The sequence below is a fragment of the Microcebus murinus genome, chromosome 9, assembly GCF_040939455.1.
Source record: "Microcebus murinus isolate Inina chromosome 9, M.murinus_Inina_mat1.0, whole genome shotgun sequence".
Lineage (NCBI taxonomy): Eukaryota > Metazoa > Chordata > Mammalia > Primates > Cheirogaleidae > Microcebus > Microcebus murinus.
In genome coordinates this window covers 90,719,596-90,740,842 of record NC_134112.1, presented here as the reverse complement: position 1 = coordinate 90,740,842, position 21,247 = coordinate 90,719,596, and the positions used below count along the sequence as shown (strand labels likewise).

At 37.0% G+C, this 21,247-nt stretch overlaps 1 protein-coding gene across 4 annotated transcripts in view; it reads left to right on the top strand.

Annotated features, from left to right (window-relative positions):
* The window catches only part of BRAF (B-Raf proto-oncogene, serine/threonine kinase), a 185,939-nt gene that overhangs the window by 132,758 nt on the left and 31,934 nt on the right, over window positions 1–21,247 (top strand). For all 4 annotated transcript variants that reach the window (XM_076006665.1, XM_012768024.3, XM_012768022.3 and 1 more), the window contains 3 exons: window positions 15,634–15,680; window positions 16,495–16,613; window positions 20,601–20,732. In XM_076006665.1, the coding sequence (XP_075862780.1) occupies window positions 15,634–15,680; window positions 16,495–16,613; window positions 20,601–20,732 (298 nt within the window). The remainder of the gene's footprint in view (window positions 1–15,633; window positions 15,681–16,494; window positions 16,614–20,600; window positions 20,733–21,247) is intronic.

Here is a 21,247-nt window from a genome sequence, read left to right as displayed (position 1 = left end):
ATCCTGGCAGTAAACTGGAAGTTTGTTCTCTAAAGAGGGAAAAACAAGTATCTCTAGACTGGGGGATCCTAAGCTATGTCTAGGACCTGGATACCTTACCCAAAACAGGGAGATTGGGTGACTATGTGCTTACTGAATGATGAATGGAGATTTTCTTAGTCCTATCTTTCATTTGGTTCCCAGAGTGCTAGCAGTCAAACCTTACTCTTCTTCAAGGAATCTCACCAGCTCAAGAGGAAAGACGCAAAGAAAGCAACATCAGCGATTCCACCTAGATCACTGTACAGTTCAAAACAACAAGCCCTTTAGCCAGATACGGTGGCATTGCACCTATAGTCCCAGTTACTCGGGAGGCTGAGGCAGGAGGATCTCTTGAGCCCAGGAGTGCGAGGTTGCAGTGAGCTATAATCATGCCACTGCATTCCACTCTGGGTGACAGAGGAGACCCTGTGTCTAAAAAAAAAAAAGAAAAGAAAAGAAGACCAACAAGCCCATCTGTATGCTCAAAGCTTCCAGACAGCTTGTCAGTCCCTCACTTAGTCTGGTAAGACAGATTATCTCTGGATCACCAGATATCAGAGGGAAAATCTGATGCAAATGAGAGAAACGAAAGCGCAAGGGGGAAAAGGCACTCAAGACAAACAGATGCAGTGCAATGTTACCTCCCCCAGCCCTCAAAAAAAAAAACCTATCAATTTTCTCAGAGAGATAAAAGATGACTTTCTATCCATTGAAAAAGAACAGATGCTTTCTAAGGAACATTCATCTAGGAATAAAAAAAAAGTTAAAATATTGATATTTATAATACACTAGAAATTATACCCTTTGTAATTATTTAAACTTAACTTTTAAATGTTAATTTAAAATATACAAGGAGTTAAATAGTTTCCCAGAATTCTTTTAAGGGGTCCTCAGCAAAAAAAATTTAAAAACTATTATGCAAAATGCTATATGGTTTAATATTAGTTTATCTGCATTATGCAGTTATTCAGAAAGGATACCTGGATAAATGTTTTACAAACCAAATTACATAAATGTATATAATTAATTGGAATACATAACCAGATTGCATGAGTGCTTCTTGTTAAGCGGATCTTCCTGTTTTCTTCTCTAGTATCAATGATTAAAGCACAACTATTTTCACTACATAGGATTGAACTATGTTTTTGTTGTTAGAAAACAGTCAAAATCTGTTCTAATATACTGGCATCAGATATTAGGACAAACAGGATGGTCCTAAGGATCATGAACACGTTCTTTCAGTTCCAACTGTTGCTAATGATTTCATAAAAGATTTTAACTTACCTTTTGGCTTCTGGTCACCCATTTCAGCCTCTGTTTGGTTTTCCCTTTATTCTCCCTGTCTATTCCCATGGATCAAATGACACAAGTAGAATTCCTTACATACCTTACTTTTCCTCCCTATTTCCAGTGCTTGTTCAGTTTTGAATACTAACCATACTTTCATCCTGAGGGCTTTTTTTTTTTTTTTTTTGGGAATTACTTTCACCAGGTCTTCCCAGTTAGAAGCCTGCTTGGGTAATTAACAACTTCTTAGCTCCCCATCCAACCCTCTTTCCTTCCGTCCCCTGGCTTTATCTATACTTAGCCCTCTAAATGCACAGATAATACTGCTTCTCTCTGGCCATTCCAGCTACCATCTTATTGTACCTCCTTTTGACTCTTCATGTTTGGTTTCTCCTCCTCTGACCACCATTATCTCACAAAGGACAGAATAAACTAGATGTAGTCCATAGCTAGACAAAAGTTGGTAGACTGTTGAAATAGCCACTTAGTAATGTACTTGTCCAAAGCCCTCATTTCAGAATATTCTGCCCCCTAAATGTTTTCCATATGCTGTTGAAAGTGATCTTTTCTGACTACTCACCAAAATTCATTCTGAAGTCCCAGGGTATATGCAGAATAAGAGCATACTAACTCATTGTATAAAGAGCTGGAGTTGCAGTCATTTATAAAACAAGACCTTTAATAATTAGCAAAGTTTGGCCGGGCGCGGTGGCTCATGCCTGTAATCCTAGCCCTCTGGGAGGCTGAGGCAGGCGGATTGCTCAAGGTCAGAAGTTTGAGACCAGCCTGAGCAAGAGCGAGACTCCATTTCTACTAAAAATAGAAAGAAATTAATCAGTCAACTAAAAATATATAAAAAAACAATTAGCCAGGCATAGTGGCACATGCCTGTAGTCCCAGCCTTCTGGGAGGCTGAGGCAGCAGGATTGCTTGAGCCCAGGAGTTTGAGGTTGCTGTGAGCTAGGCTGACGCCACAGCACTCTAGCCCAGGCAACAAAAGTGAGACTCTGTCTCAAAAATAATAATAATAATTAGCAAAGTTGAATCATTAAGACTTTCAAATGTGTCATCTTTATTGGATTACAGTACATGAGCAGATGGGGGATAATAACACTTTCCTGTGTGGATCTGTCTTTATTTGTACTTCAGTGAAAGATCATTTCTGAATCCTAGGTTTATGTGAAGAGAACAGAGCTATTCTACTGGTAGATAATTAAAAACTTATTCTGAGGAATCAGGGTTCATAAAGTATGTTTTACTATCTTCTTACCTGCCAGTCATTGATTCAGCCCAAGGACCAAGGTATTTTAAGAATATTGCTACTAAAGGAATTTCAGGAATGGTCAATCCATCATACCATTTCTTTGAGGGACTTTTAATTTAGTATAATATTTATGGTATGATTTTTAATTTAGCTTTCTTGGAAAATTTATTAATGTTAAATCAGAGAGGCATATAGAAAAAGTTGTGCCCTGTTTGTATACTCACTGAAATGTTATAACTGAAAATAAGATGATTAAAAATAATTTGTTGGCCGGGCGCGGTGGCTCACGCCTGTAATCCTAGCTCTTGGGAGGCCGAGGCGGGCGGATTGCTCAAGGTCAGGAGTTCAAAACCAGCCTGAGCAAGAGCGAGACCCCGTCTCTACTAAAAATAGAAAGAAATTAATTGGCCAACTGATATATATATATAAAAAAAAAATTAGCCGGGCATGGTGGCTCATGCCTGTAGTCCCAGCTACTCGGGAGGCTGAGGCAGAAGGATTGCTCGAGCCCAGGAGTTTGAGGTTGCTGTGAGCTAGGCTGACGCCACGGCACTCACTCTAGCCTGGACAACAAAGCGAGACTCTGTCTCAAAAAAAAAAAAAAAAAAATAATTTGTTGGTAAATCCTTACAATTTGCTTTTTTAAAACAATGAAGAGCATGCCCTTTTTACTCATAAGTAAACCCAGTTGAAAGGAAAATAGAAGGATGAATTAAAGCTGAAAAGATAGTGAACCATGTATTAGTGATTGAAAACAGTCCTAATTGGCCAAAGAATAATTATAGTGAACATGATTTTCTGGTGGGTAAAAATAATAATAGAAAGGAGGATGCTGATAATAATCAGAAAAATGCAAGGTAAAACAAAAAAGTACCCACTGGAATTGGCAAAATGCCTGAATTCTGATGAGATCATGTGTTTGTAAAGATTAGAGGAATTGCTTACTGGGATATTCCTGATGGAACCAGCCACCCTGTGGGCATTTTGGAAGTATCTATTACAATAAAAAGATACTTATTCTAACTCCCCCAAACACTAGTATTTGTTCCAAGAAATGTGTACAAGAAAGAGATGTATTATAGGAAACCATATATTAGTGAAAAATTGGAAACATATATGTCCATCAGGAGAGGACTAGATAAATAAAATATTGGCACATGTGTGCAGTGGAATGATATACAGCAGATAAAAGAAATTAATTATGTATGTATCAACATAGAGGCTTTAAAATATGATGTCATGTGAGAAAAGCAAGCCACAACATGAGACCACTTACATTTTTTTTAAAAACACAACACATATTATATTTGCATTTGTTAAAGTGGGGTATGTGTATATGTGTATACGTACACACACACACACGTATATAAATAAAGATTAGAAGGCACAGACCAAGTTCAGTAGTGGTCATCTCCAGGAATGGCAAAAAGAAGTCAGGATGGTGGCAGCTATCAAGGAGAAGGGCTTAGGTTTACCTGTGACATTCTACTGATAATTGTTTCTTTCTTTTGATAGAAAGGACTCTACAGTTATGTTTTACTTTCATAAATTTTTTACAAGTATAAACTTTCAAAAAAGACAGGAGGTGTTTTCATCCATTTTCTGTTGCTTTAACAGAATACTTGAGACTAGGTAATTTTTAACCACTTTGGTACGAGTGTTGACTATAGTCAATAAGCCACAGATGAACACACATAGCTGAGCGTCGACTATAGTCGATAGCCACAAATGAATGCGCACAGCCCAGCATAGACCATAGACCATAGTCCATAGCCACAGATGAACACGCACAGCTGAGCATCGACTTTAGTCTATAATTTTGAATTGACTTTTCTAATTTTTCATTTATCAAAATAAAATTGTGAACATTTAAAAATAACGTAATGAAAACATATATGTATATGTTACCTATTCTAATTTACGTCACAAGTAAAGCTGCCTGTAATGTAAAACAAGCTTTCAGTGCTTTAAAGCTTTCCTCATCACACAAAAGCAAAACAGATTTGTCGTCAATGCACAGCACAAACTATTGTGCGGACTATGAGTGCAGGCTGTGGGCAAGGTTTTGAGGTTGGTGAGCACCGTACCAAAGTGGTTAAAGGAAACATTTCTTACAGTTAGTTCTATAGGCCAGGAATTCTAAGGGTATGGTGCCAACATCTGTTCACCTTCTGTTGAGGGCCTTCCTACTGCATAGAAACATGGCAGAGAAGCAGAAGAGGAAGTGGGCATGTGCAGAAGGGGCAAAACAAAAAGGGCAACCTCTTTGTAACAACCTGCTCTTGGCTGCTATAGAACTCACTCACTGCTGCATTCATGAGGGCATCCCTCATGACCCAAATGCCTCTCAAAGGTCTCACTACTCTCAACACCGTTACATTGGAGACCAAGCCTCAAAATGAGTTTTGGTGGGGACAAACCATATTCAAACCATAGGAGAAGGCAAATATATAAAAATTTTAAGAAGATTTATTATGGTTAGAATGAGTGATTTCTACATTATCCTTTGTTTTGTAGATTTTCTTAATTTCAAAATAAAACATGTTACAAGGAAATATATAATTAGAGAAAATTCAGAAAATATAAACATAATTAAGAAGTCCCAGTCATCCACCATCAAGAGATAACTGCCATTAATATTTTGATGTGTATTGTATATCCTTTCAGAATTTTTTAATACTTTACACAGTGGTTTATTGTTTTTTAAATATGCAATCATACTGAATTGGCCTTTTTTCACTCTTATTTTATTTTTTATTTTTTTATTTTATTTTTTTGAGACAGAGTCTTACTCTGTTGCCCTGGCTAGAGTGCCATAGTGTAAGCCTAGTTTACAGTAACCTCAAACTCCTGGGCTCAAGCGATCCTCCTGCCTCAGCCTCCCAAGTAGCTGGGACTACAGGCATGCACCACGACGCCCGGCTTATTTTTCTATTTTTAGTAGAGACAGAGGTCTCACTCTTGTTCAGGCTGGTCTTGAACTCCTGACCTCAAGTGATCCTTCTGCCTCGGCCTCCCAGAGTGGTAGAATTACTACCCAGCCTTCACTCTTATTTTAAACATCTTTACTGAGCTGGGCATGGTAGCTCATGCCTGTAATCCTAGCACTCTGAGAGGCTGAGGCAGGAGGATCTCTTGAGCTCAGGAGTTCAAGACCAGCCTGAGCAAGAGCGAGACCTTGTCTCTTAAAAAAAAAAAAAAATACTTACTGGTCAATAAATATTATCTTCTGACCCCAGATCTGCTACTATTAACTCACACTCTGTTTTTTAAAATACTATGTTCTGTGGGGTTTCTTTACATACATTAATGTATTTATGTTTTTAGTGACAATATATACTTATTACATGCCAGACATTGTTCTGTGTACTTTATATACACTACCTCATTTACTCAGTAACCCTATGTGGTAGATGCTATTATTATCCCCATTTTACAGATGAAGAAACCAGGATATAGAAAGGTCAAATAGTTTTCCCCAGGCAATTTGCCTCCAGAGTGTGTTCCCTTAACCATTGTACCATGTTGCTTCTCCAGCATTATTTCTTCAATAACTTAAGTGGGCCTTTAAGATCATATAGCAGTCATATTTTGAGTTCTCTGTTCATTTATTCTCCCTCTCTCTTAGAAACAGTCATGCCTCCTCAAAACCTCATATCCTTAAACCTCTAAAACTTCTTCTCAAAGAAGTCAGCCAATGACCTTTCTTGCCATTTCATTAAGAAAATTAGAAGCATGACATCTACCTACCTAGCTGCATTCAAACCAGTTTCTCCCATCTTATGACTAAAAGGTAACCTCTCCATTTGTGCACTAGATCCCAACCCCTTGCTTCTACTCACAGATGTCTTTTGAGTAAATCCCCCATGTTGTTCATCATTAATTTTTCCTTTCCTACTGGATTCTCTCCTTTTTTAAAATGTATTTCTTATAATGCACATTCAGCAGAATGTTGATAGTTGTTAGATTTAGATGGGAAGGTTCATAGGTGTTGATTATTTTAATTTTTCTATATGCTTATAATTTTCTTCTCTTTTTTTTTTTTTTGAGACAGAGTCTCACTCTGTTGCCCAGGCTAGAGTGCCATGGTGTCAGCCTAGCTCACAGCAACCTCAAACTCCTGGGCTCAAGCGATCCTCCTGCCTCAGCCTCCTGAGTAGCTGGGACTACAGGCATGCACTACCATGCCCAGCTAATTTTTTCTTTGTATATTTTTAGTTGGCCAATTAATTTCTTTCTATTGTTAGTAGAGACGGGGGTCTCCCTCTTGGCTCAGGCTGGTTTCGAACTCCTGACCTTGAGCAATCCGTGCACCTTGGCCTCCCTTATGCTTATAATTTTCGTAATAAAAAGTTGTAGGAGACCCTCCCTTAATCCTTCTTCCGTCTTCAGCTATCACTTCATTCCTCTTCTTCCTTCTACAGTAAAACTTCTCAAAAGAGTTGTTGGTACACACCCTCTGGTTGCTTTCCTCCATTTTTATCTAGGACCTGACTCCACTCTGGTTTTTGCCCCTTCCACTCTATGAAACATCTCCTGAATAAGATAGTTATTGATGACCTCCATGTTGTTAGATCCAATGGTTAAATTCTCAGTCCACAGTTTATTTGACCTATCAGAAACATATGATGGGCCGGGCACAGTGGCTCACACCTGTAATCCTAGCACTCTGGGAGGCCGAGGCGGGTGAATTGTTTGAGCTCAGAAGTTCGAGACCAGCCTGAGCAAGAGAGAGACCCCGTCTCTACTAAAAATAGATACAAATTTTCTGAACAACTAAATATATACAGAAAAATTAGCCAGGTATGGTGGCACATGCCTGTAGTCCCAGCTACTTGGGAGGCTGAGGCAGGAGGATTGTTTGAGCCCAGGAGTTTGAGGTTGCTGTGAGCTAAGCTGATGCTACAGCACTCTAGCCTGGACAATGGAGTGAGACTCTGTCTCAAAAAAAAAAAAAACGAGGCCAGGCATGGTGTCTCATGCCTGTAATTCCAGCACTTTGGGAGGGTGAAGTGGGAAGATGGCTCAAGGTCAGGAGTTTGAAACCAGCCTGAGCAAGAGCGAGACCCCGTCTCTAATATAAATAGAAAGAAATTAATTGGCCAACTAAAAATATATATAGAAAAAATTAGCCGGGTGTGGTGGCCCTTGCATCTAGTCCCAGCCAGCCAATTTATTTCCTCTGTACTCTAGACTCTCATATCCAATTGTCTGTTCAACATTTCCATTTGTTTATCTAAGGGGCCTCTCAAATTTAATGTGTGTAAAATTGAGCTCATGATCTTTTCCCTCAAGCCTGTCTTCCTACATTCTGTTCATCTCAGTAACTGGTTAACTCTTTTCTTTCAGCTGTTTACAGCTAGCATTTTGTAGTGATCCTTGACTTTCTCTTTTTTTCACACTATACAACCAATCTATCATCTTTTTTGGGCTCTATCTTTAAAGTATATCTAAATCTTTTCTGGTTTTTGGTTTTTGTTTGTTTTTTATATCTAGAATCTTATAACTTCTTATTGCTTATTCTGTTATCACCCTGATTCAAGCCACCATTATCTTCTGCCTGGATTATTGCCTATTTCCCAGCTTCCACCTTGCCTACTTTCAATTTATTCTCAACACAGTGGCCCACATGGTCCTGTTAAAACTTAGGTTATGTTACTCCTCTGTTCTTCTAGTGTCCATGTTTCACTCAGAATGAAAACCAAAGTCCTTACAATAGGCCTTTCTCAAGGTCACCACTACCACTATTCCTACCCCACTCCCTGACTTTTGTATACTCCTCTCAACTCATCTGCTACTCTTCCCCCTCTAGCTTACTCTGTTCCTGGCTTCACTTTACCTTCTTGCTTCTTAGAACATGGGAGGCACATGCCTGCCTTAAGGCCCTGCCCTTGCTGGTCCCTCTGCCCAGAGTGTTTTTATCCCATATCTGTGTACTCTTTCCCTCACTTCCTTGGAGTCTTTACTCAAAATGTCCTTTGAAAGGAGGCCCTCCCTAGCATAAAATTACAACCCCTTGCAATTCAGCATTCCCTGTCCCCTGCCCCTGCTTTTTTTTTTCTTAGAGTTATCACTGTGTGGTATACTATATACTTTATTTTCTATCTTCCACTCTAAAGTATAAGCACCTTAAATGTAGGTATTTTCTACTTTATCTCCAGGACTGAGCATAGTTCTTGCTTAGCACATAGTGAGTGGGCTTTCATTAAAATGTGTTAAATAAATGAAAGAAATAACCCATCAAGATAAACATTATTGGCTGGATGTGGTGGCTCACGCCTGTAATACCAGAACTTTGGGAGGCTGAGGTTGGAGGATCACTTGAGGCCAACAGTTCAAGATCAGCCTAGGCAACATAGCAAGATTCCATCTCTACAAAAAATTTAAAAATTAGCTGGGTGTGGTGCATGCCTATAGTCTAGCTACTCTGAAGGCTGAGGTGGGAAGATCATAAGCCCAGGAATTTGAGATTACAGTGAGATACCGTGCTACTGTACCCCAGCCTTGGTGACAAAGTGAGACCATGTCTCTAAAAAAATAAATAAACACTATTATCTTCATATTATAAATTAGATAATGTATAATATGGTCATATGGCTAGTAAGTGAATTCAAACCCAAATCTTTGTGCTCAAAACCTTTCCACCATGGCTCTCTGGTCATGTCACTTAAGTTCTCTGGGCTTTGGCTTTCCCATCTGCATAACTGGAATGATTGCCTTTTGCCTGCCTCACACAGAAAGATGAAGGTTATGAAGACAAATGGGGTAAAAATATTATGAAAATTACTTTAAAAAGTTATATATGTACAAAAGGATGATAGTAATTCTATGTTTTCTTGTAGAAGTTTTATCAGTTTTGGTTTTAGTTTTAGGTCTTTGGTCCACTTCAAATTAGCTTTTGTGTCAGGTCTGAGGTAAGAATTGAGATCTATTTTTTTTCCTATATGGATTTATAGTTGTTTTAGCAATATTTGTTGGAAAAAACTATCCTTTCCCCCATTGGCTTACCTTACTCTTGTAAATATTATGCTTCTGATCTTATGTTTGCGCTTGTGAATGTTTGCAGTGAACTTTTTAAAAAAGAATAGGATGTTTCTATTTTATCAATACTATAATGTTCCATGTTTACATACATTTCCATTTATTCTTTTTAGGCCAATGTTCTACTTAGTAGCTATGATGACCGCATTTTCCAAAAGGGCATTAATGCCCTCTCCCATATGAGTCCCAGCTAGGAAACAGAAAAGACTTAGAAATATCATTTTTGTATATTAAAGATTCAACATTAAGATATTAATTTTTGGCAGGGTATGGTGGCTCATGCCTGTAATCCTAGCACTCTGGGAGACTGAGGCGGGAGGATCACTTGAGCTGAGGAGTTCAAGACCAACCTAAGCAAGAGTGAGACCCTGTCGTCTTTGCTAAAAATAGAAAAGTTAGCTGGGTGTGGTGGTGTGTGCCTATAGTCCCAGCTACTCTGGAGGCTGAGGCAGGAAGATTGTGTGAACCCAGGAGCTGGAGGTTGCTGTGAGCTAAGCTGACACCAGAGCACTCTAGCCCAGGTAACAAAGTGAGACTGTCTCAAAAAAAAAAATGTTAATTCTTCCCAAATTGATCTCTAGAGTCAGTACAATCCCAATAAAAATCTCAACAGGCTTTTGCTTAAAAACTGACAAGCTAATACTAAAATTTTTATGGAAATGCAATGGCTGGAAATTTATAGTCAAGACAATTTTGAAAATAAAGAATAACAAGTCAAGACCAGGCGAGGTGGCTCACGCCTATAATCCTAGCACTCTGGGAGGCCGAGATGGGAAGATTAAGTTCAGGAGTTCGAGATCAGCGTGAGCAAGAGTGAGACCCCCGTCTCTACTAAAAATAGAAAAAATTATCCAGTCAACTAAAAAAAAATAGAAACAAAAAATTAGCTGGGCGTGGTGGCTCACGCCTGTAGTCTCAGCTATTTGGGAGGCTGAGGCAGAAGGATTGCTTGAACCATGGCACTCACTCTGGCCCAGGCAGCAAAGTGAGACTCTGTCTCAAAAAAAAAAAAAAAAAAAAAAGAAAACATGAGTCAACAACAAAGACTTGCACATGAATGTTTATGGTATCCTATTCATAATTGCCACAAACTGGGAACAAACCAAATGTCCAACAAATAAATGGATAAGTTGTGATATATCCATACCTTGTAACAGTACCTTCAACAAACATGTGAATCTCAGAATTATTGTGCTGAACAAAATAAGCTGTATGATTCCTTGATATGAACTTCAAGAACAGGCAAAACTAATCTGTAGTGAAAAATCATTATCAATTGTTGCCTGAACCTAAAGAGTGTTATTAATTACAAAAATGTATGAGGAAACTTTTTAGGGGTGATGGGTATTCTTTATCTTGATTGTAGCTGGTCATTACACAAATGTATATATTTGTTGAAACTTTTTAAACTGTACTTTTAAAATGGGTGAATTTTGTGTTGGATATAAATTATAACTCAGCAAATTCGATTTTTTAAAAAGTGAAAGAAACTGGGCCGGGCGCGGTGGCTCACACCTGTAATCCTAGCACTCTGGGAGGCCGAGGCGGGCGGATTGCTCAAGGTCAGGAGTTCAAAACCAGCCTGAGCGAGACCCCGTCTCTACCATAAAAATAGAAAGAAATTAATTGGCCAACTAATATATATAATATAAAATCAGCCGGGCATGGTGGCTCGTGCCTGTAGTCCCAGCTACTCGGGAGGCTGAGGCAGCAGGATTGCTTGAGCCCAGGAGTCTGAGGTTGCTGTGAGCGAGGCTGACGCCACGGCACTCACTCTAGCCTGGGCAAGAAAGCGAGACTCTGTCTCAAAAAAAAAAAAAAAAAAAAGTGAAAGAAACTAATGAGAGTAAAAATGGAATTTAGGCTACCATGGAGCACAACTTAAAAATATGTGAACTTGGGTCTGGCTTGGTGGTTCCTGCTTGTAATCGTAGCACTCTGGGAGGCCGAGGCCAGAGGATTGCTTGAGCTCAGGAGTCCGAGCCAGCCTGAGCAAGAGCGAGACCCCATCTCTACTGAAATTAGAAAGAAATTAATTGGCCATCTAAAAATATATAGAAAAAATTAGCCGGGCATGGTGGCACATGCCTGTAGTCCCAGCTACTCAGGAGGCTGAGGCAGAAGGATTGCTTGAGCCCAGGAGTCTGAGGTTGCTGTGAGCTAGGCTGACACCACAGTATTCTAGCCAGGGCAACAGAGACTCTGTCTCAAAAAAAAAAAAAAAAATACATGAACTCTACTTATTAGTGATTTTAATTATTTTTAAAGTGGTAAATAATTACTGGCTACAGATATGTAGCAAGATGTCATTCTCATTGATCCTGTTTACTATCCACGTTGTGATTATGAAGGGAGCAGAGGGGCATCAAAGTAGAAGAGAAACTATAATTTGACACTGTATCATCACTGTCTTGACTGCCCATCCAGTAGGCTCCATGAGTGGCTAGGGTGTCTGAGGAAAGATTCAAGTTGGTGCCTGAAGTCTGATGAACTTTTGTGAAATTGTGGAATGCAGTTGTCTAAGTAGGCCAATTCTGTGGTTTTTAGAAATAGTTAAAAAAACAAGAAAATAGTAAATTTAAGTGAGAGATACTAGGGGCTTTGACAAATAGACTAGACTGATAAATTAGCCAGTTGGTGTAGCCATAATATCAGCAAGGCATTTGAATGATAGCCCTCATGGTATTCATAAGGATAAGATTGAGAGACGCACCGTGAATGTCAGGATTTAACCGGTCATACTGGATAAATGATCATACCTGAAGATAGCACACCAGAAGGAGATTTCTGTCCTCAGTCTTCTCTTGAATATGACAAGTATATTTAGAAGTAACTTATATAAGGGCATCATTAACATGCTGATTTTTAAAAACCTATTTTTAGTGAACGTTAAAATATTAATAAGCTGAAATTATAAGCCATGTCTACAAAATACAAAAATCATATCCAAATCCAAAAGAGAGAAGTATACAAATAAATGTAGAATAGGGAAATTGTTTTATAGGAGCAGTTCGAGAAGGATTATTCTAGGGTTGTAAGTGAATATAATCTTAATAGGAGTCAGTAGAGTGACTATGGCTGCCATAATAATCACAATAATGTCTGATTTAATAAGTTTTTTATGCCCACCACAGGAAGATGAAGATGAGAATCTCACTCTAGTTTGTTATTAATCAGACCAAATCTGAAGTATTTAGTTTGGAGCATTATATTATGCTCTAAAAGAATGTTGAAAAACTGAATCTTGGATAAGAGCTTGAAAGAAGTAGAGAACAAATTTTGCCAGATAATTTTGCAGCTTCAAGATTAAGTGATTCTGTTGGGGCAGCAAAAAATGACTTGAAACCAAGGTTGGTATCCCATATTTGAAAGACTTCTTGGCAACCCCAAAGAAATTTTAATTTGTTTGTGTGCTTCTAGGAAAGTCAAGTTGGATGAAGCACCAAGTTTAATGTTGAAAGTTATCATCCTGGAATTAATGAAAAATGTGAGAATAGATCCTTAGGTTTTAGAGTAGTTTTGTGCATTGAATTGATGTTGTATTCTTTTTCATTCCCCAGCAAATATATTCTCATTGTGTGCTCCAAGGAAATGATTTAAAAATATCATTAAAATAAAATTAAAAAAAAAAAAGATTAAGTGATTCTGTAGGTGGACACTTTTTCTTCAAGGAAAGAGACTCCTAAGAGTAGCCTGTCCAGAGAATGTAATATTCATTTGGTTGATAGGATGTTTGTTCTTTCCTAGTACTTTTGTAAACCTGTAATGTTCTCCTTAATATCTTAAAAAGGTAAAAGGGAGGTCCAATCTAATTATCCTAAATAATGGATAGACTTCTGTATCATTTATAGCAAAGTAAAGTTGATTTATTCTTGTTCTGTTCCCTACCCTCAATTAGTTATGTGTTGTTTTGGCAACTTCCATTTTGGTACTGGTTGGTGCTTTGGAAATTACGTTTCAGTGTCAACCTATATAGAATTTTTAGGGTAGCAGTTACTCTTTGCTGCTTTGGTTATAGAAATAGAGAATAAGTAAATGAGATACAAATTGGGAAAGCAGATTATAAATTATAAAAGATGACACAAATATAAGGTGGTATATTTCAAGTTGCAGCTATTGCAACTTGGCTTGTAATGGATTTATGCTATCCAACTTCTACTCTGGTTAGATCACTAGCTCAGCATTCACATTTATGTCTTATTAATTATTTAATACATTCCTGGTCAGAAAGTTTCCCTCTTTACCCCTCCAGCAACATTTCTATCTACTTGATTCTTGCTAAACTTCTTTGCATTGAGTTTGTTGAAAGGATTGACACTATTCATCGAGAAAACACTTTTATCTTTCCTTCTTTTAATTTTAACATGTCTCCATATTTTCATATGGTTGAAACCCATTACGTTAGTTGTCTTTTTAAAAATCTCATAGGCGAAAACCTCTTTTCAAAGGCCAACACCTTTAGCTGTGCACTAGATCCCAGGTCTCACTGATTGCAAGACATAGCTCCATCAACACCACCATCTTTATTCCCCTTTCTTTCTAACAGAGACATTGTCTCCCCATCTTGGAAAAACTTTCGATTGGGACCTATTTATCTCCACATGTTTTTACCTTTCTGTGTCACTGCAGAACTTTTTAAGCAGATGAGACCTATGACTGACATCACATTTTCTTTCAATGGAAGAGTGATAGTACGATGTAGAACACTGGGCCTAAAGTCATGACAGCAAGATAATTTTCAATTGTAGTAAATGTTGTGAAGGAAATTAACAGTATACTATGAGAGAGTAATTGGAGGATAAGGGATTACTTTGGATAAATAGTAATTTGAAATGAAAATTTTGACTAAATATAATTTTAAAATCAAGATGTTGGGGAGAATGAGGAAGTTTAAATGAAGATGAGATATTGTGAATAATCTCAATTATTTACAAATCTTCCATTGTTAACAGTTTTCATTACATAATTGTGGATATTACATTACATAACTTTGAATATACCATTTGGATTTTAAATCCTCATTGTAAGGCAAAACTTACTTCCTAATGGTCATTGTCAGGTATCAGAAGTGTTATACATAAATCTCTTCTCTCCAGTATTAAATGAATAAAAATAACCTTGACTAGGACCTTATATGCATCCCATTGTAGTTGATTCAGCAGACATGTATTGAACACTTACCACGCCGGCCAGGCACTATACTAGGCACTGGGAAAAACAGAAGTAAAATAGACACAGCTGTTTCCTTCACTGAATGCAACTAAAGCAGTTTTTAGGGATAACAGATTATTTAAACTTATCATTCATTGACTTTAAAATAGACCCACTGTGGCCATTATAGAGGAAATTTGCTCCTCACTAGCTTTAAGAAGGTATTTTAAGACACTACCTTTTAAAATAGTTTTAATTTATCAATCAAACTTTTATATTCTAGTTGAGTTTACATTCTAAATAGGACGCTAACATAGAAACATTAAGAAAAAGGCCACAGGAATCAAACTGTTATGATAATCGCTATATAAGTTGAAAAATGAAGGATCACTTTCCATTGAATTGATCATGGGAAAGCTTCACTCAGGAGTTAGAATTTGTGTTCAGTCTTAAAAGAAGGGTATAAATAGTGGAAAATAGAATGAAAGCTAATTTGGAAGATGGGTATAGTAGAGGAGCATTGAACACAGAGATGCAATTAAATGTAAAGGTATATTTAAAGGACATGGATAAATAGGCATGACTGGAGTGAAAGGTTTGTATTGGTAACTAGTAAAAAATAAAGCAAAGTCTTTTAATAGAAAACAAGATTTTGACTGTACCTTAACAGTAAATGTTCCTGTAATCTTAAATTCATTTATAGTCTATTTAATATTATGTAAAGGGGTTATCACAATGTACAGTGTACAATTTTTGATTGTATCATGATTCTAAATAAATAAGTCTTTATACCCCTAAATATGTTCTATAGATTTTGAGGTCACAGTCCTTTAGCCCTACTCAGGTTAAAATGATGTTTTGTTTTTCAGTTACTTACACGCCAAGTCAATCATCCACAGAGACCTCAAGAGTAATAGTATCCTTCCTGAAATTTGTCTGCGAAGTTTGAAAGCATCCTGACTTTTTCTTCTGCATTTTGTCTTCATATTATGTAAAAACAGTTTTCATGCTAAGTTTAATATACCGTAAAGATAATTAATAAAGAAGTTTGCATGCAAGTATAGGAGAGCAAAATACTATAGACTGCTTTTGGTTTCTGAATAACAGAGCATTACAGAAAAAATCTATCAAAAGTCTTTACACTAATTGGACTGTTTTGATTGTTTGTGTAGGTTCTATCAACACTACAAAACTGTTAACTTTGTAGCTATTTACTAGTCTCTTTCAGCCCTTTGACCTTGCTCAGTAGTAGTTGAAATATAACTGAAGGTTCTAAATTATATAACAATGAGGTGAGAAAAACATAATTTTTTTTCTTCTTCCCTAAGCCCAGACTAAGATCCTGTCTTCCAGCATCTTCATTCCAATGAAGACCTTTCCAGCTTGCCCAGCAGTGCCAAGAGGATATCTGGGCCTACATTGCTAAAATCTAAAGGGAAAGTTTCAGTTTCTCCCATAAACTTAGGAAAGCATCTCACCTCATCCTAGTACATTTCAAGCCCCCAAAAATCTTTAAAGCGGGTCATAAAGGCTAAATAAAACTAATTATTGTTTAAAATATATTTATTGAGGAACATATTTAAGAGGAAATACAAAGTACAAAGTACTATTTTAAAAGAATATCATATTATAGAATTATAGAAATTAGATCTCTTACCCAGAATCTTCATAATGCTTGCTCTTGATAGGAAAATGAGATCTATTGTTTTCCTTTATTTACTACACCTCAGATATATTTCTTCATGAAGACCTCACAGTAAAAATAGGTGATTTTGGTCTAGCCACAGTGAAATCTCGATGGAGTGGGTCCCATCAGTTTGAACAGTTGTCTGGATCCATTTTGTGGATGGTAAGAACACAGGCTATTTCTCTATTGATTAAATTTTTGGACCCTGAGATGCTGCTGAATTACTAGAAAGTCACTGAAGTTTTCAACTATAGTATTTTCGTAGTTCCCAGTGTTCAAAAAAATCAGTGTTCTTAATTTTTATATAAATAGATTTTAACTCTTTATTTTCAAAAAGCATATTATGAAACCAGTTTCAGTATGTTTCAAACAAAAATATATATTTTATAAACAGTGTTTTAAATTTATTTAGAATTGTCTGTTTAAAATATTTTGTGTTCAAAATGTTTTGTGTACCCTGTTTAAAAAAGCAGGTATGCAGTGTAAAGCAGGTGTAATCTGTAGCCATTGTTGTGGGTTTGCTAAGAGAACTACTCTGTTTAACAGAGAGGCTGTTTCACAATCTTATTTAAACCTAAATTGGAAAGTTACTTCCTTCAGACTAGAAAGAACCTTATAATTATGGGGCAGCTGGAAGAGGAAAGATCCAAAAAATAAAACATAGATTTTTAACAGTCTGCCTTGTGCTGCCTTACATAGTAGATAGCTCTTTCTTTTTCTTTCTTCCTGTTTTTGCATTGGAAAAAAAAATAAAGAAGTTCTAAAAGTAGGGAAGAAAAACTTATGTGCATTTGCAGCAGGCTGTGGAAAGGCCAGTCATAGGCACCATTCCATAAGCCAGCAGTTCTTAAAAGGGTCCCTCAGACCTTTTTAGAGGGTCCACAGGTCTTCCCTTTGTGAGACCAGATTTTCTTCATATCCTTCAACCAAAACATCACATTACAACAAAGTGAATGCACGAACAAATGAGACTCTAGCTGGCTGCTATTAAGCCAGACATTAAAGAGAATGACACTAAATTTTTTTGTTTTGTTTTTGAAAATATAATTATTTTTCTTTAAAAATGGATTATGGGGGCCGGGCGTGGTGGCTCACGCCTATAATCCTAGCACTTTGGGAGGCCGAGGCGGGCGGATTGCTCAAGGTTAGGAGTTCGAAACCAGCCTGAGCGAGACCCCGTCTCTACCAAAAATAGAAAATAAATTAATTGACCAACTAAAAATATATATACAAAAAAAAAAAAATTAGCCGGGCATGGTGGCGCATGCCTGTAGTCCCAGCTACTCGGGAGGCTGAGGCAGTAGGATCGCTGAGCCCCGGAGATTGAGGTTGCTGTGAGCCAGGCTGACGCCACGGCACTCACTCTAGCCTGGGCAACAAAGTGAGACTCTGTCTCAAAAAAAAAAAAAAAAAAAAATGGATTATGTACTAACATCTACTGGTTATTATTATAGTATTTAAATGAATTAATAAATATTTTTATTTCTCAGTTAAGTTTTAATATGATAACTATCCATAGATGTGATCCACATAAACAAAAGCTTAGGGTCCTCAATAATTTTTAAGAGGGAAAGTCCTGAGACCAAAAAGTTTGAAAACCACAGCTCTAAGCTAAACATAGGATGTCCCAAATTTCTTAGTGCCGTTTTAAGCTTTAAATAACTTAATCTGCACTAAGACTTTTGGGACACCCTGCTGGTAACAGAAAAGTTGCAAGGCCTCTGAAGCCACATTTGCTTGAATTGCCTGAACTGTATGTAGCAGCACCAAGAAGGGAAGTCCCAGATAGGATTCTGAGTTTGTCAAGATAAGCCTAGGAGTATATCGAGTTATGATTTCTTATGACAATAAATGGAATTAGACCAAGTGGCAAGGTGGAAGAGGGGACATTGGGCTTAAAGTTAGGAGATCTGTGTTCTATATCCTGTTTGACCATTAACCTACAAGTTTCTTAACCTCCTCTCAGTCTTTCCATCTGAAATGTTGGGTTGGACTAGTGGATTACTAATGCCCTTTCTATTTCTAAGATTCAGTAACTGGAGTTAGCTAGATTTTTTTTTCATTCATTAATCTATGTTTAACTATTTTAATAATTATATATGAAAAGCTAATAATTGTAATCTGGATCTCAGGCACATTTAAGGCACACATTTGTGACAATGATGGCAGTGTGCCCTAAGAATGAAGGAAAACAGATTTTAAGTGCTGAAATTGCAAAACCTAAAATTATAAAGAAACAGTTTTTGTTTTAAAGGTGTGTTCATTTTATCTATTGTGAGAGAGTTAGGCTCAATTAAGTCTTCAGGTTTGTCCATTTTCAAAAACCTTAGTTTATGCAGTTAGAAGATTATATACACAAAGTTTTATATTTTCTTCTAGTTACTTTTTTGTTGATACATGCATAGATGGGTGTATCCTTTATTCCACCGTGGTGAGTTTTAAAGACAAGAGAATAACTAATAGTACCTACCCTTCATTGTTAACTAAAACTTGGGTTGATACTGCCTTCAGAAACAAACATGGAACATCCATGGATTAGGAGAGAAAAGTTTGGTCAAAACTAGGGTTATGTGGTCCTCTGAATTATTTACAACAGACTTCTCAACTGTGTTTTATTTATATCTTGGAGAAAGAAACCTTTGTGAAATTTTTTATAAATCAGATCACTAAATTGAGAATTAGTAATGCATTTTTTATAAATAGGTGACATGCAACTTTTTATCAAGCCTGTCTACCAACAACAGTGAGATAAAACTAAATTTTAAAAAGACAGTTCTTCATCTCATTTATACTCTGTCCCTCACAAAAATTGGTTCAAGCTTTGAAAATTGCATCTTTATGATAACCAGCCTCTCAGTATCCTGGCTTGTTCATTACATCACAGTTGTATATGGCTTATTTTGGACTGTCTTACTTAAAGCAATTATCAACAAAATGTATGACAAAAGCAAGTAAATATTAATACAACCTTCTTCTTCATCCCCATCATCTCACTCTCTTCAGGATCTCCCATCAGTGGTTCTCAACTTTAGTTGGATATTAGAATCATTTGGGGAGCGTTAAAGACTAGTAATGTTTGGGTCCCAACCCAGATTCTATTATATTATTGGGCTGGAGTGTAGTCTGGGCATTGAGAGGCACAGTGATTCTGATTTGCAGCTGCTGCTGAGCACCTCTATTGCCTCTCCTTGTGAGATGCCTGCCTTACCCAGACCAATAACCAGGAATCTTGTCCCATTGTCTTTCAGCCATTTTTGCAGTTAGTACTGTGTTTGCTATCTGATTGATATTTTCACAAAGTTTTCATTAAGATACTGCAGTTTGAATCCCTTCCAAATGAAACAATACAGAAGATGCAAGGTGAAAGAACAAGTCTTTTAAGCTAATATTTAATCAACCATTTACTGTACTTCATATAAACAATAAATCTATTTGTGCAATACAGTGATGGAAGTGTATAAAAATGTAGGAAATATGATTCAATCTGTTTCATTGTCCAAGAAGCAGCAGCCAAAGGATTCTTTACCATCTTCTGTATCTACCTGCTATCTGTTGCCTTTGTTAAAGCATCCATGCATGGCATGTTTATTATCATATGCTTATTCCATGGCATGGAAGAGGATTTGAGTTTATCATTCTTGAAATTCTGCCATTATTTTCTAAGGTGCCCTGAGATGAGGAAAATCATTTGTACCAATGGGAAAACTTAAATTCTAAAACAATTACTACAGTAGTTGTGCTGCTCACAAGCATCTTATAACCACAGTTTAGTATTTCTTTGCTGAATCAGGATTGGGAAGTGGGAAGTGATTCTAATAGGGTAAGTCATGGGAAGAATTCAAATGGCAGTGATGGTATTTTGTATAGAAAGAGGGTGGCTGATAAAATTATAAAATCTTAGTAATGCATTAGGGAATCTCAGCTAAAACTGCCTCTTTCTGAGTTTATAGAGCAGGGTTTGTTTGTTTGTGTTCTTCATCTTTCTTCATTCTTAATCTTTGACCATTAATAAGATAATTAATTACATGTTAGATAGATTTTTTTAATGATAAAAGCATTGCTCTGGGAATTTTAATAGTTTGTTTTTCAGTCTTTATTCAGTTAAATTGAAGAATAAACTAGAATATTTTTCTTTTTATTTTCTAACAGGCACCAGAAGTAATCAGAATGCAAGATAAAAACCCATACAGCTTTCAGTCAGATGTGTATGCTTTTGGGATAGTTCTGTATGAATTGATGACTGGACAGTTACCTTATTCAAATATCAACAACAGGGACCAGGTAAATATTTACCATCTCTTTGGGTTTATTTTACAATTTGTATAAAGGCTCTGGTTAGTTGTAGAAAAGAAGTGTTGAGTCCTGGGTAAGCATGAAGGGTAGATTTCTTGATCTTACTGTTACCAAGTTTTGGAAATCTTCTGTACACTTTTGACAATAATAGCAGCCTATTTATGGCCTTTCCTTAAAATATCAGTCATTGGCTCATGCCTATAATTCTAGCACTTTGGGAGGCCAAGGCAGGAGGATCATTTGAGGCCAAGAGTTCAAGACCAGCTTGGGCAACACAGCAAGACTCTTTCTTTACAAAACATTTTTAAAAAAATTAGCCAAGTGTGGTGGCGTGCACCTATAGTCCCAGCTACTTGGGACACTGAGGCAGGAGGATCCCTTGAGCCCAGGAGTTTGAGGTTGCAGTGAGCTATGATGATGCCACTGCACTCTAGCCAAAGCAACAGAGCAAGACCCTGTCTCAAAAAAAAAAAAAAGGAGTCTTAAATGTTACACTGGAGTGA